This window comes from Ptychodera flava, chromosome 14 (genome assembly GCF_041260155.1).
Source record: "Ptychodera flava strain L36383 chromosome 14, AS_Pfla_20210202, whole genome shotgun sequence".
In the NCBI taxonomy this organism is placed as follows: Eukaryota; Metazoa; Hemichordata; class Enteropneusta; family Ptychoderidae; genus Ptychodera; species Ptychodera flava.
The window spans coordinates 38,497,521-38,513,693 of record NC_091941.1 but is presented as its reverse complement, the minus strand read 5'-3'; the positions used below and the strand labels follow the sequence as shown (position 1 = coordinate 38,513,693).

Sequence of the window (16,173 nt, the reverse complement as noted above, 5' to 3'; positions counted from 1 at the left end):
TGTATTAATATATTTGTATTTAATGAACCAAGGACAGTGGAGCGGGAGATGGGCAAACCAAAAGTAAAATAGGCCATAAATACCAGACTAAAATCCAAATAACCCCCGAATAACCCCGAAATGTTTCAATGTACTATGGAGGAGGGAAATAACAACCATTTAATTTAAAAATTTAAAACTAACCGACTCAGGGGCTACATGATATAAGGCTTCGATTTAGGCCGACTGTCTTCAGTAGAGTCAAATAAATGATATATTTTCATTGAAAGTCACACAAAAGCGAAAGCAGTGAAAATTAGTAAATTCCCTACGACGGAATAATGGGGGAAAATTTTAGGTCGTTTAATCGAAAGGAAGGTTTCGACAGGTAATAATTATACATGATTGACTGTGCTCTGAGCTCCCCTGATTTCCATTTCAGTACTGTATCAGTCAGCGGGCATGGCAGAACTATGTTTTTTATAACATAATACAATTCTTTGTCGATAAATTTAAAGTCACAGACACGTAGGTCTACCAATGGCAAACTCACAATGTTCATCACATAAAGCAGAAGTGTGTCGGGTTATCGCACGGTTGCACAGTTAAAAGTCGGAATGTAGGTCGAACTCTGGCACAGTGATTTTGCTGTTCTAATTTCTCCAAAATTTGGTCTTCCACGTCACTTCAAGATAAAGTTGTCTTATCTTCCCTGAAGGAGTTGACCAATGCTTCAATTCAGCTCATTATTGCTCAATTAACTTCCAATTTAATGATTTTCTGACAGACTGTTTCCCCCTTCGTAGAAACGCAGTGACGTAAAGCAAAATTCTGATGTCGAGACGCGTGTAGTTTCAAATCGTATTGCTACGACCACTGCTTTTTGACGGATTGCGTATGCGTACGTCTGCGTACGTCTGTTCACGCTGAAATATAAACTTTTTTGTTGTAACTCAATGACAACATGATATGTTTTCACGCTAACAATACATAAAGTAAGAATCATTTGTCATACACACCGTCTCTCTTAACATGAAAGTTACCCTGTCAACTTGTTGGTGTTGAGTCATAGAACACGTCCCTTGCTTATTTTGGCACAATGACAAGATTGTACATTTTGCTTATCTTATAACCATTTCAAAGATCAAGTAAAATAACTTTTGATTAGAAGACAAAACAGAATGACTTGACTTCAATTCTTCTCATGTCCCTAATTATAGGTAAGCTAGACTGTGTACTTTCCATAAGTTCCCACGCTATCTTTTTGATTCGTGAGGATTTTTCGATAGTAAGTAAGGTTCCGGTCAAAGTTTTGTTTTGACTATTGGTCAGAAATTTTATCATCTTTCTTGCCTTATAGGTTTACAAAGCAAAGGATGAAAGAAAAAACCCTTCGGAAGTATTTTCATCTCGTCACGTAAGCTGACTGGCCAAAGTGTATATAAGGCTGGACAGACAAGCCAGGAAGCAACTTGTGTCCTCTGTTTCCAAAGAGAAAGCCTCTTTGAAAAATCACCTGGAAATACGCGTTTTTGTCAACTGCAAAGGTAAGGTTACAACCCTGTTTTCGCTTTTACAAAGACAATCTCAACTACACCTTGAAACGCATCCGATAAAAGTCTTGACACTTCGACCCAGTAAATTTCTGTTGAAATGAGTCAAATTATTGCTCAGCCTTCCCAAACAACCAAAGTTCTTGATAAAAATAACTATGTCCATGGTCAGTTTTAAGTTCATAGAAGAGTAGCTCAGTCGTTCTGCTGTCAATACCGTTATGGACCACAAAGTGTGGCGGCAGTGTGTTTCTTCCTCTGAATTACCGCTACTATTTTTGCATATTTTGTTTGAAAATGTGGCAATAGTAAATGCTTTGGCATCGACTTACAAGTATCTAATATCGGGAGACCAAAATGTAGGTAAGCGAAACAAGAATTATGGTTGCGTAGATACTTGCTTTTTCATTTGAAAAACTGACTCAAAAAACTTGGTTGAAGGGCAGAGTACTGGTTTAGGAATCCATCATATTGAAAGACAGCCCCCGACATAAAACACAACTCGAGTTCCTCAAATTCAATGAAACCAGAATTTCCAGCCTCAGTCCGATGAGGTATGTGGTCTTGACGTACTGTTCGCATACAATTTCTTCCCTGGCAACGTTTCAGGCTGGCTACTGTATACAATCGACCCCGAGAACAGGCTGACCTTGGTGGACTTAAAAGCTCGGTACATGGAACCTCGTAAAGCGCACAACATGACTACTCAGTAATTTAGTAAACATTGGAGCATTGTCTGGCAATAGCTCGATGATGTATATCAAGCATATAAAGTAATAGTTATACAGATAAGTCCTTCTCCAAATTGGAAGACAGAATTATCGATCTCCATTATTAGGAAGACATAATCATGTATATCGACAGAATTAGTACCTCTGATTGACAACTTAACAGAGCCTAAAAGTTACCATTGTGACTCATGACAATATTGCGCTGCCGTCGCCGTTTGCTAGGACGGGTCGGAAATTCCCTTAAGAAATATAAACGCTTAAACGATAAACTGTGGCTGCATGTAAACTTGAGAGATTTCCAGAAACAAATACGTCATTAAATATTGATTAGAACATAATTTGACATCAATAATTATTCTCATTTGTCATAATAGGAAAGTTCTTGCAATGCATGCTTGACCCGATTCAAATTCGAAACAAGAATGTCGAATTTTTACTTACTTTGTCAGTCACCTGAGTTGTGCCAGTCTACTCGTAAACGTCATTTCTTGTCTTTATCGATATTCGGTAACCAATGCTCACCTCATGCACGTACGTATGTGTAAGACAAGCACACCGCCGTTGCGTTGTGTCACGTTCAGGTCTTACGTCATTGCACTGTAATGGCCAATCTCTAGGTCAGAATGGCGTCAGGCAACTGACAAGAAGAAATCTTGTTTCGGACATGAATGTTACACAAATGAAAACCGATTGCAGAAAGAAGAAAACGCCCACTTAACGCTATCTTTCCAAGTGAGGGCTTGCTCTGTACTTGGGGAAGCGTCAGAAGGGGACTTTAACATAGATTGGACCATATCATTACGTTATGATCATGAACTTCAGAACAGCTTCCTGTTTTCTAGGAATTCGTCGGCTCAAGTTGAGATTATGACGAATGCTATTTCAATTTGCTCTATGACAGTGACGTCAAAATAATGTCCGAGATACGTTCCTTGACTTTACCAACATTGAGATTTCTCTTTCCTATCTTTAAGTCATCATGGAAAAGGAAAACCCCATCAATTTTTTTATCCGTAATTGTTTCAAAAATAAGTGTTTCACGACAATATAAAGTAAACTGAGAGGAGAGAGTTCATTCAAGCGAAAAACTTACACAGGTAACTATCGGGATTGGATAAATCGTTTAAAACGTTTCTTCACAGAAATCGAATGATTACGGAACGCTAAGATTCGCCGCCCCTCCCTACCCCCTCCGTCTGTCTGTCTGTCTGTCTGTCTGCCTGTCTGTCTGTCTGTCTGTCTGCCTGCCTGTCTGTCTGTCTCTCTCCTATTAATTTTACTTTTGTTAATATTTCTTGCAGTAACTAAAAGAACATGTACACCGAAAGACTTTTCATTGCCATTGTTGGGGCCATTTTGGTCTGCCAAATACCCCAAAGTGAAGCTAAATCGCTGAGTCAAATTATGAGAAATAGAAGATCAACACGATGCCAGGCAGAGACAGATTTCTGTTCATACGTTGTGAACGACCACGTTCACAACTGGGATAACTTCGTTCACAAACTTCTTGCTGACTATGTGAGTACGATTTTACTTGTGCAAATCTAGATACGACACATTCTTCACGTAAATATTCAAAGTACCGTACCGTAACTATGGATTCTCAGCCGCGTCGCCAGCCAAGCTTCTACAAATTGCGTTTTAATTTAGAACGAAAATTAACTTAAAATGTTATAAAGTATACCAGGTTACCGTTGGTCCATGCAAATATCTGGCTTGACCATACAAATAGCGACAAAGAACAACCAATTATAATTTTGTTTAATTTTGCCTGTTTGGTGCTTTACAGAGAGTACGACGTTCACCCAAACCGATCTGGCAGAGACCTGCTTCTGGCTTACTGATCTACGACACTGACACTACCTGCTTCAATGCCATGAATGTAAGTATGATTCTGATATCGCCGAGTGTCTTCACTTTTAACGGATTACCAGAAATAAAAGCAAAGCACCACAAAAATGCTAAACTAGCAGAATATGAACATCTAATCGAGCTATCAAATCTGTGTCATTGGTCATAAACTTGACGAAAGTACTCTAAAACATTACTTGCCACTAGCGGAATCCTTTATTTGACTTACCCTGTGACAAGGTTGGGAAAACCCAAGGATTTGTAGTTGATATCATATTCACTACGATTGACATCAACACGCACTAGAGTAAATGTTACTGCTAACCGTACTCAGCTAAGTTATTCCAAGGCGTATTCAAACTACCCGCTGACGAACTCGGGGCAAGATGTGGTGAATGCCTTTGAGTCAGACATTTATACGATTGAACATAAATAGCATTGGGAGGGAACTTACGACACAGAGCCCCCATTCAATCATAGAAGTTCTCCTTATGAATCATGCATGACCAAGGTAGCGTTTTGATGGCGCTGGATCAATGAACTGGACAGGAGATTATACAGAAGTGTAATTGTGACCTTTGGTACTCTGCGATTGAAATTTAGGCTGTTACGCCTATAGGCCAATACAGAGTTCATCTGCTGCGGTAGTTGAAGCGTGTGTAAAGAACAAGTATGAGTGCGAAACAGGAATTGAGGACGTGTGTTTCTTTGCCGATTTGTTGACTGAACAAACTGCTTTGTCGTTACAGAAAGTCGACCAGGTGTGGGTTCACCAGTGCGAGCAAGCTGATATGCTTCCATGGGTTGCAAGGATCGTTCAGGATGAAGAAGGGAGGGCTGATAGCATGAGATCTGATTTCATAACGTTGCAGACGCTAGTCAACAACACCGTGAAGCAGCTGGATACACACGTAAGTCTGAATTTTACCGTACCTACATATCAATAGATAGGTCACACTGTTGTGCCTAGGAGCAAGATTTTCGTAGTGGATTGACTGGCACGAGAGATTTTTGTAAAATGTAAATGAGAAAATAGAACTAGAAGTACATTCAGGTTGGGCATGAATTAACACACTGCACTGGCAGCTTCTCATGACAACGCGTGACCTCGCCTTCGTAGCCAACTATTTTATTTATCAGGTTACCATCTACAGTATCTCTAAACCGCATTATAACGGTTTGACCCTGATTACGTTGTTTATAAAGTAATTCTCTTTAAGGGTTTCCCATATAAAGTTCCGTATTTTCGGTTCCTAATGTGATCGTATAGACGAGTACTGTGAAGCGGGAATCGTGTAGTTGGAAGACTGCATTCGCCATCGAACACGCCAATATTTGACATGTATTGTCAAACAAGTTGGATTAAAAAATCAGGACGACATAAACCACTATTGGCAGTTCACTGTCAAAATTTTGTGGAGTGACCGTGGACAGTTTTACCTTTCCCTCGACAAGTTGACCGAGTGCACACTGCTACCAAATCGTGGTATGAGCATGAGCATTTCGCAAACATATAAAACGTCTTACTTTTCGTATCATCTAGATTACTCCTATGACCGCCTGTGAAAGTTACTCCGACAATGATGGTTGCACAATTGATGAAATGGTTGAGACGCCGAGTTCCTGTGTCTGGGTAAGTCATGATATTAATCGAGAGCTTCAATGATCTTCCATGCTATTCATGTCTAGCAATACAATTTTGTCCACATTAACATTGGACTCTTCACTGTCATCTGTTAAGCTATCAAGTAACAAATTTATCATGTTGATGGCTTTTCAGGACCTGCTCACATCGGACGCAAGGTCAAATTCAGTAAATTTCAGTAGATTAAAAAATATCATTCAATTGCTATTCCATGGCATTAGCCTAAGTTTCAGTATTAGAATTATAACACGACAACTATTGATGAACCTAAGAGACAATGGCCGCTTTTGCTCTGTATCAGGCAACACGGTGACAAAAATTCATTTTTTACATACTAAAAGTATTACAATGTTATCACTCACAGGATAATTCCATCGCCGAAGAAAGAGATGTGGACTTCTACACATCTGTTCTGGAAAGTCTGGAAAGTTCCGGTAGCAGAATGCAACAATCCTTCCAGCGATTCCGTCTGCCAAATGGTACCTGTTAGAAACACTCTGAATTCGACTAGCTTGGCGTAGGAAATTTGTTTGTTTTAAATATAATGTTATTTTTTCTTTGTGACTTATTTATGTAGTGCTAGTATTTATTATCAGGCATTTACAATATATCGAAAAAATATTGTGTTTTTTTCATTTTCAAGAAACCTGACTGTGTTGGAGTGCGCCCTCGTTTTGTCATCACAGTCGATTGAAAATCAAGAACAAAAAGTGTCGTTGAATTTCAGTTTATTTTCCTGTTTCTATTAGAAACAAACTTTCTCTCTCGTTTTCATCAATGACAATCTAAAAAGGATGACAAAACTTTGGCAAACTTCATGTCAAACTATTAAGTTGCTTGATTTAAGCGATTAACGTGATATCCTATGGATAAACTCTGCGACTGCGGATGTAACTCCGTTGTCACTTTAAATTGTGGGATGTAGGCTAAAGATGGATTTAAATCACAAGAGGAAAAAGTCACAATAATTTAATAACTGTAAAATGTAATATAAATTCACTGAGACGTCCATTAATAGTTTTAAGAAAGGGGTTTAATAATTCGCGAAAAACACGTTTACTGTAAAATTTGACAAGATTTCTTTAGTCTACAATTTACAATAAGCCTACATTAGGCTTTTTCTTTGCAAAGAACTTTAATTTGATAGAAGATACCGTTTATATCAGCAGGTCCACTGTCACTCTTGCCAAATCATTTCATTGGCAACACTTTCAATCACTCGCACATTTAACATGTATTATTATTATTATTATTATTATTATTATTATTATTATTATTATTATCAAGACTTGTGGCATATTTATTACTAATCTATATATTTTTAAAAGTTTATTTATTAGAAATACATTACACAAGTGATTTATTTCCAGTTAAATGGAGAAAGAATAGGTTAACCTCCATGTTTGTTTTACATTAGAAATTTCCTTTATTCACCTATTCAGTTGAGAATATCTTTTCTGTAATTATCTTGTTTTTAAGAAGCACTTTTATAATCCCAACCTGGGTTTTCCAAGAAGAGATAAAACAGAATAAACCTTCATAGAGTGACATTTGTCTCCGTTTCGATTTATTGTTTGATGAGAAGGTGGCACGTCATTACCATATCTACAAGTCATCATCTTACCAAATTTTGACCTCACTTATCTATGGAGGCACTTAAAATGATGTCTCTGGGTAAGTCGGTCATTTTCTCGACTCCCATGTACGTACGGCTCTGAGTTCGGTCGGTGTCAGCTAAGTATAGTAAGAATCTGGTATTCAGCAAGCTCATCCGAGCACCATGGAATCTTGCCAAAATCAGGGCGATTTCACAATACATGTGCACTGTGTCGGTTTAAAGGACACAAAATCAATAAACAGGCATGACATCATTCATAAGATGTGTTTGTAGGATTCGGTCGACGGAGAACGAACTTTTTGTGTTGTTTGGAATGTTTCGTTTTGCTGAAAGAAATAATTGTAAGTTTCCGAATTACAGCTTATAGATCACGGAAAAAACAAATCACCTTTATTTTTCAAATGACCTGAATGTTACAACTATTACAACCTTGAACTATCGGGCTGAACGAACATAAGTTGTAAGTGTTGGAAACGTCAATTTGCTTTTATTTAGAACAGTATATTTTAAGCTTCTTTTTCTCCCTAAAGTATGTTGGAATGCACAGTAGTATCATAGCACACATAACAAACTTGTCCTAGTCCTGACTGAAGTTTAGTTCTCAACAACAAGACCCACACACCCTGCCCTTTGACGTATTTAAACCTCTAAGCTCAGATCCCACAGCCAAGGACAGATCTTATCCCAAAATTACCGGTCTGGTAAAGCATAAACGTAACGTGTAGAAATATATCAATACAAGCACTGCGCGAAAAACAAGGATGTTGTTTACATCCCGGTTTGTTGTTGTAAATTTCATTAGCAGCCTGGCAATGTCTCACACCCCAAACAATTTGATCAGAAAAATGCCAGTGAAAGGAAAATTCAAGGATATCTGAACATACAGAATGCTTTTCGACAGATTACAGTTTTCTCATAAACAATAATTTATGCAGTGTGAGCTGCAGATGGGAATTGATTCAAATTAGCATTCAAAGGCCCAATGCTACACTGATCTGCGAATGCTCTCAGATCCTTTGTCAATTTGAGATTCTCATTGATTTAGGTGAGGGGGTTGCGCAACAAAGGTAAAACCATGACAGTACTATATATGATAATTGTACAGAACGCTAATGATTGTCACCAAATATCATTATCCCAAGGAGAAATAATAGGATATTAATGCGTATGTGCAGTAATGGAACATTTTCACTCTGACGGCGAAACACTTCAAAAAATATAGTGTACACGAAATAACCAAAACGAAACTTACCTTCTTCCATAAGGACTAATAATCTTTGTTGTTAAAAGATCAAGCTGCACAGAAAATATGTACATCTTTGATCTGTTTGATATGATAGACTATTGTTCAGAACAGATGAACCCCCTTCTTTGGGTTTTTGGAAACTGGGGACAATTTATATAAAAGTCCGTGATGTACAAAGCAAAAATGCAGTTTGTCACCTGACAACAGGGGCGTGTAGAAATTATTAGCTGTTAGAGTGAACACAGCCATTATCATTGATATAACAGGTAACTTGTTGTTGTCAATTACCCATTATGAACACTAACTCTGATCACTACAGTGATGCAGCTGATGTAATAGACAGCTAATTAAACAAAAAAGTAATGTAAATCAAATTAATAGGTATAATTACATTATAATGATTACGACATTTCAATAAAAGTAGCCATAAGTATGTCTTTTTAGTTCAAGGGATTAGAATACATGTAGCAAAGTGGAAAGTGTTGTTACTCACTGTAATTTTCAATGTTGTATTTTATGGTATGACTTTATGCAATCAGTGAAAACCTATATGACGTCAAGTACGAATGACAAGTGATGAGAATGTGTAACGTTTGATTCAGATTTATTCTACATGTAAGGGCAACACAGGTACACAGCATCAGTGGAAGTGAAAGTTCTGTTTGCATTTCGTGTACAGAACAAATGAATGTATTTGTGGTGTAATATCATATCATATCAAATCATATCATATCATACATAACATGACATGACATGGCATGGTATGATATGATACGATATGATATGATATGATATGATATGATATGATATGATATGATATGATATGATATGATATGATATGATATGATATGATGTGATAGTTTGACTCTGTAACATAAGCCGAGCAACTTCCATTTTTTGCAATAGAGTTTCGAAAATTTGCAATTCAGTATAGTCAGAAACTGGACAGGATTAAGCTCGATAGGGATTGGAACGTTCTACTTTTCCTGCAAGAGTTCTTGGGATTTATTGTGGAAGGCAATCCATATATTGCTACATCGGCGAGGTAGGCTTAAATCTTAGGCCGGGCTATGTATCTCAGAGGTTCTGTAAAGTTAACTCTACCTTTTGTACACACAGACAGACTGTGTTTACCTGTTGTACACACAGACTGTGTTGATATGTTGAATATCGGGTATTTTTAGATTACTTTCAACGTAGGACAAGAAATGGCATTGTCCGAACAGAACCAAAAAGCTGTTGTGGAAAACACATTAGAAGTTCGACGGCCGATGATGCTGAAAACTAAAGTCCTGCCGCTAAACTGACACAACGAAGTGTAATCACGGAGTGATTCAAAACTACTGGCGCGTAAAGGCTGGGTTTTCGCGGTATCATGCGGATATAGTGTTTGTAAAGGTCCCTCCGTTATCTTTACGCATGGCAGTAATTTATTGCGCTAGTTACGCAAGAGGTGCAACCACGGTAACAAATGACTCATTCAATCAGTTTATTTTTCCATGCAGTAACTGATTAATTCCAGCATAGTGTCCTCATATGGTATATCCAGTGGGATCTGACGTTAATTGCAAAGCTGTGGCTGATTATCCTTGATGTATCCGCATACCTTTCTTATCTGCTTCAACAGCAGCACATGATTTGGGACTTTAACCCTTCGTGTACAACTTGTCTACGGTAACGTACGTCTTGAAGTCAAAGTAAGAACGTCTCCGTTCCCTTTCTGTTCTGCTGCACTGATGCCGTATGTTAATATTTGACCATTAATTTAGTCCGAACAGTACATCATAAAATACAGACCAGATTGATCGAAGGTAGCGTTTCCACATTCTTTGTGTTCTTTATCTCCGCGCGTAATTGCGATTACCGGGAGATTACTGCGTTTCTAATCTGTGGATTTGTGTGATTCAAACGCACATCCCACGCATGCCATCTACACACCCATTAAAGACTGATATTCGTTGTCACAATAGATCGGGAAAAACCAGTAGCCAGACATAACCCTTCCGGGTCTTGACAGAAAGAGTCAACAATAGTAAGCCCTTACTCTAATATACCCTAAATGGCAACTGGGCAGACGGGTAAAAAGCCGTATTTGTTTTTGTGTGCATAATTTACATTGTCAAATTCTGAATTCTTTATAGCGTATTTATGTCAAGATATATCAGCCACCATGCATTATTACCTTTTCATCCTAACTCTAGAAAGGTTTGGCAAAATTAGCTGTTCGAAGTGCAATATTCTTCCTGCACATCTCTCCTGAATGAAGGTGGATACATTTATTTTACAAGATATGACTGGAAGTTGTGTGAAAATAACTTTTTTCTGACTGTGTAGCTTGCTGGGCAAAAAAGTGTAGATCTCAATCGCTGAGATGAAGTAACTCAGTTGTTTTTGAAGCTGGGTTAACTAGTTCACGCATTACATGCGGCACTTAATTTGTTGATCTTTCTCACGAGTTTTGTAAAATTGATAAGATCGCTTAGAGTTCAGCCTTTCTCCTTCAGGAAGCAGCTCTCGCAAACCCATTCACGGTGAACGAAAAAATTCAACCCACGGACAGCGGAGAACACTAAAAAGATACTCAAAATGGACAATGCTTGTCTACCCATTTACGCTGAACACGCTCCAGCCCTTTGACCCTACTGTTAGGCACAATCAACAGCATTGACGATCAATGGACAACTTTGTTTAGCCAAATGACAGATGGAAAGTGTGACCATTGAGAAACGATTCGACTGGTCCACAATTCGAGTCAACTCACTAGCAACGGAAAACTGTTCCAAACCACTCACCATAGATACCAATAGTCATTCTAGTGCGAGGGACAGCATTTGACAATCGTTTCAAAATGGAAAACCCGATGGTCAACTCTCCCCGATATTAATACTACAGTTAACCCGCTAGAGGGAGCTCAGAGCACTCACCGGAACACTGAACAACCAAATGGCAATTGACGATATTTGTCAAAATATACGCATGGAACGTGAGCGGTTAGGCCGCGTTCAAAAAAGTGGTGAGGGGGGGGGGTGGAGGAATTCAGGGGGGATTCGAAAAATTTTGGGGTAGTCGAGGGGGGGGGACTTGAAAGTTTTGCTCTGCCTATAGGGGGGGGGACCTGAAAATATTTTGACTCCCAACATTTTGATGTCGTCCAATGATTCTAATGTTAGTAATAATTAAACAAAATCTAGAACCGTTTTGTCATATTTTATGTCTTTAATCTCGAAAAAGTCTAAAAATGTATGAATGCCATTAAATTTTCGTAGAACAAGTTGGCCTTGTAATGGGGCAGGAGCTACAACTTTTGATAATTTTTAAATATTTCTATGCAATGTATCAAACACAGTTTCTTGGTGTCTCTCTACAGCATGCTGAAAAACACAATATTCAGTTTGTCAACAAAGCCCGTTTGTCTAAATATTGGTGATAATTGAATGATGCAAATGCACGGTACACGTAGGCTGTGTTGGCAAGCTGAATACTGGATAGCTCAACATTCTGTAGGAATAGAATTGTATAAACTGAACAAAAATATTGTCAAAATAAAAAGTTAATACAACTACTGCCCTGCTACTACATAGTGACAGTGATACATGTAGCTCTGACTCTGATGTAGTTTAAGAAGAGTTTTGGTCATAGGACACTCAATTGACAGTGAAACATACATCTACTTGTACACAAGATCAAGCCAGACAGCAACACGTAGAAGACTTGGGGACTAACAGTTACCATGGATTTTTGAATTCTGGCATATGAGAACAATCAAATATTAGAGAAAAAAGATGGGGTCACCATAATTGATCTTATACAAATATACGATGAAAAGTCAGTTTTTCTAAAATCACTTAAAATCAATATATAAAACCACTCATTTCAAGGTTATGTAGTGAATGAAATTTTCACATCTCATTGTACCAATAACACAAAAGTAAAACTTTGAATAGTAAAGACTCTAATTTAAATGGAAAAAATGTGTGACTAAAATGGAATCTTTTATTTTTTATCAAATTTGTCATTATTACACCCAAAATTTCTGAGATTAAAACATTTATTTCATGGAATATTTTAATCTTCCAGTATTGTCAATTTTGTAAAACATTTTATAAGTGGCATCTAAGTTGTATATGCCTTGTACTTTTGAAAGAAAAATTTTGGTAGGTCACTGTGCTCATTTTTTCACAAATTTGTTAAACGTAGCTAGGAATACACAATTTTCATACTCTCTCATGATTGTCATTTTGTGTGCTTTTCAGCTGGTGCCATTGAACTGGCCAGAGTTGGATAAACTCAAGTCGGCTAAGACTGAGAAATCCAAAAAGTTCATTGATGCATTTAAAAATGAATCAATTTAAGAACTTGCCCTAGGTATATGGCTCTACAACCTGCTGATAAGAGATAGTGTTGAACATTTGCGTGCAGAACGACACATTACATGTTTTTTTTACTCTGCGTGCATTCCTAATAAATATGCGGCTATATGGTAATTTGGGGGGGACTTGAAAATTTTTGAGGGTATTGAGGGGGGACTTGAAAATTTTTGAGGGTATTGAGGGGGGGATCTGAAAAAAAATAAGATTTCAATCGCGATTCCTCCAGCCCCCCCCCCCCCTCACCATTTTTTTTGAACGCGGCCTTGACCATCACCTCATGACAGAGTGCGAATACGACACTATTCTGACATCCCATGGACAACGCCACTTTACGCTAGCCAAGACCAGTCAGCCTATTTACGATGGAAAACACTGAGCAAGCAACTGATATTAAAGGAAAAGCAGCATAACCCCGATGACAAGAGTCAACATTGGCCGACAAAACTGTATAATGCTGCTAAACCAGGTCCCAGTGTTCCAACTGGCGATAAACAAACTAATAAAGGTTTATTCTACTTAAATGAAACTGATGGTTAGGAAACTGGCAGTTGTAAAAGATACTAGTTCACTGTACTAAGAAATCTGCAAAAAATTGAACTGCTTCAGTCTGTCAAAAGACAATGAATCGGTCAAACTGCTTTCAATGGAGAACACTGGTCGACCATCTCACGGAAGACAGCACCAGTAAACCCACCAACAATACGAAACATGAGTCAATAACTAACGTAATGGAGATGCACTGGTCAATTTATTGACAATAGATGGCATTTGTCAACTCGTTTATTGTTGTATCGCTGATCAACAAACGAACTACGACTATTACTGGCCGACAAACTGATAATGCACATCACGATGTGCTACAGTGACAGTAACTTATTGAATAACTTTATTTTCCAGGTCTTGCAAAAGTTAAAAATCGTCTAGTATCGCGCTTTCTCTGTTAATTATTACCCTGCATTCACTTGCTAACAATTTTTAGGTTTTTTTAATAATACCTAGCTTTGGCAATTCCAGTGTTTCGAAATAGCAAACGGAAGGAGTCGATGTGGTATACTTATTTTTTTTTCTTTACATTGAGATTATTTTTCTCTTCTCCTGTCGTCTTATCGCCCCCCTCGCAAATTTGAATTCTCCATTGAAGGGACTGCTAAGTCAATAACTTTCAGTATGGATGATGAGGCACGCTTTGCAAGAAAACATTTCGAATAAAGGGACTGGCAAAATTTGCAAAGGGAGACATCCAATTGTGTGAAATGACGCCTTTCGGAATGAAAATTTCAAAACTTTCCCTGCCTCTTTTGTAACACATACCGGTATGTACCTCCAGTTATCTGTGTAAAGTTGCTATGATGTGTTGATAGGAAAAAAACTACAACTGAGTTTTTGCTTCGGGTTACTGAATCAAAGTCTCCTCTTCTCTAAACCATGGTAACATATATACCATGAATTTTATGAGACTCAAAGAGTCACAGTAATTGTTAATAACGATGCTGGCTCGCAGGCCTATTATACAGACTTTGCAGACAATGCCTGGAATTTGAACATTGGAGCTCTTGGAAGTCTCTGAAAAATTGCGAAAATATAAAGAAAAGAGTGAAAGAGTATCTCACAGTTTTTCAAGCATATGTCACTGCTAAGGGAGCAGTCATTGTTTACGGCCTAGGGGGTCGGAGGAATTACACTAGAGTAACACACCAAGCCAACCATTATGAATTGAGTACCCCACCTCTTACAGAGAATTTTGACCTACCCCTAAAAAAACTTAGAAAAGTTAAATGTCATTACATGTACTTGTAAAATTTTGAAAAATGCAGCAATAGTGGAGACCTTTCAAATCCTGGTTTACCCTGTCAGATTATGATCAGTTGCCTCATGACGGCTGAAAAAAGGTGAAAGCAATACAATGAAATTCAAAGTCACAACAAAATAAAGATAAAAAAGCTCACCCTATAACCATTATCCAACCATGTAGTATTCATGACAGTGTTTTCATTAAGATACCTGACAGGAGGGAATTTGAAAGTACAAGGGGGAGAGCACGCGAGAGGCTGAGGGGAGAGTGCTAGAGGTGGTTTATTGAAAATTTTGAGAAATATGTGCAACGGTGCAGTCTGGTGCAATCTGAGAGGTGTTTCCAATTTATTTTTACAGAGTAAATTGTTTGAAAATAACATGGGACACCCCAAAGGGGGAGATCACGAAAGGGGGTGTCGAAATTTTGAAAAATTGATGTGTGCAACGATATGGTGCAAGCCGAGGGGTGTTTCAATTTATTTTGAGCTGTGTAAAATTGCTTGAAAATGACATTGAGCACCCTGATATTTTATTGCATTCTTTATGATCAAGGTTTTATCAATCAAACGATAAAAAAATATTTTGCTCCTGGTAAATAATCCTTTGTATTCATCGAATGCATTTTATGCAGTTTATTAATATAGGGTAAAAAAACTTTGTTTCTGCAATATTGTGTTTACCAACACGGATTGCAAAAACTTGTGTCAAAGTGGAGGACAGAGAAAATAAACAAGAAAAAGAAAAAAAATAATTTAGAAATTAAATTTACATTTGGTTAAAAGATACAAGAATTCTCTATTGCTTAGATATTTTTGGACTATGACAAAGTATTTACTAGCAATAAAAGATGGGTTTGTCCGTGAAATTTGTTATTGTTTTGTACACTTTGTGGAATTAGCTTTCTTGACACATAATCAGTACTTTTTAGAACGGAGAATATATGTTTTTCATCCTTGATCAGGCAAATACACCAATTTTTTATCAGGAAATACTGAAAAATCACTCATTTATTACTGAAACACAATATATTTGGTATACTTATGTATCAAATCGTGCCATGTTTTTATAAAATTGTACCATTTTATAATCTGTCGTGTTTTTCTTTTTTCTATTATTTTGTATCATTTCATAACTGTAAATGCTTCAGCATATTTCCCAAAAAATGAGTAGCCCCCTTCTCCCTTTCCACATTTTGAACAGCCTCCCTAGTAGCTTTCAATTTTTGAGTGAACTCCTCCCTATTCCTCCGACCCCTCCACACGCCCCCTGTAAATAATGACGGCTCCCTAACTGCATAAATTGAAGACTATAAAATGAACAGTAAAAGTCTTGTTGCGGGAAAATCCGTACCTACTGGTTGCTGCTCTCTCTGACGTCAAATGAATG

General features: G+C 37.7%; 1 protein-coding gene across 1 annotated transcript; it reads left to right on the top strand.

The window, feature by feature from the left end:
- The first annotated feature begins 3,568 nt into the window (after positions 1-3,568).
- On the top strand, positions 3,569-7,299 carry LOC139150723 (uncharacterized). The gene is made up of 5 exons (XM_070723137.1): positions 3,569-3,781; positions 4,053-4,145; positions 4,864-5,025; positions 5,658-5,747; positions 6,124-7,299. The coding sequence occupies exons 1-5, from the start codon at positions 3,578-3,580 to the stop codon at positions 6,247-6,249; spliced, it is 675 nt and encodes a 224-aa protein (XP_070579238.1). The 5' UTR covers positions 3,569-3,577; the 3' UTR covers positions 6,250-7,299.
- The last annotated feature ends 8,874 nt before the right edge of the window (positions 7,300-16,173 follow it).

Excerpts from the sequence above, each read along its gene's own strand:
- LOC139150723 (XM_070723137.1), top strand. The coding sequence starts at position 3,578 with ATGTACACCGAAAGACTTTTCATTGCCATTGTTGGGGCCATTTTGGTC. Across the intron at positions 4,146-4,863 it reads CCTGCTTCAATGCCATGAAT|AAAGTCGACCAGGTGTGGGT; the intron begins GTAAGTATGATT and ends TTGTCGTTACAG. Across the intron at positions 5,026-5,657 it reads TGAAGCAGCTGGATACACAC|ATTACTCCTATGACCGCCTG; the intron begins GTAAGTCTGAAT and ends CGTATCATCTAG.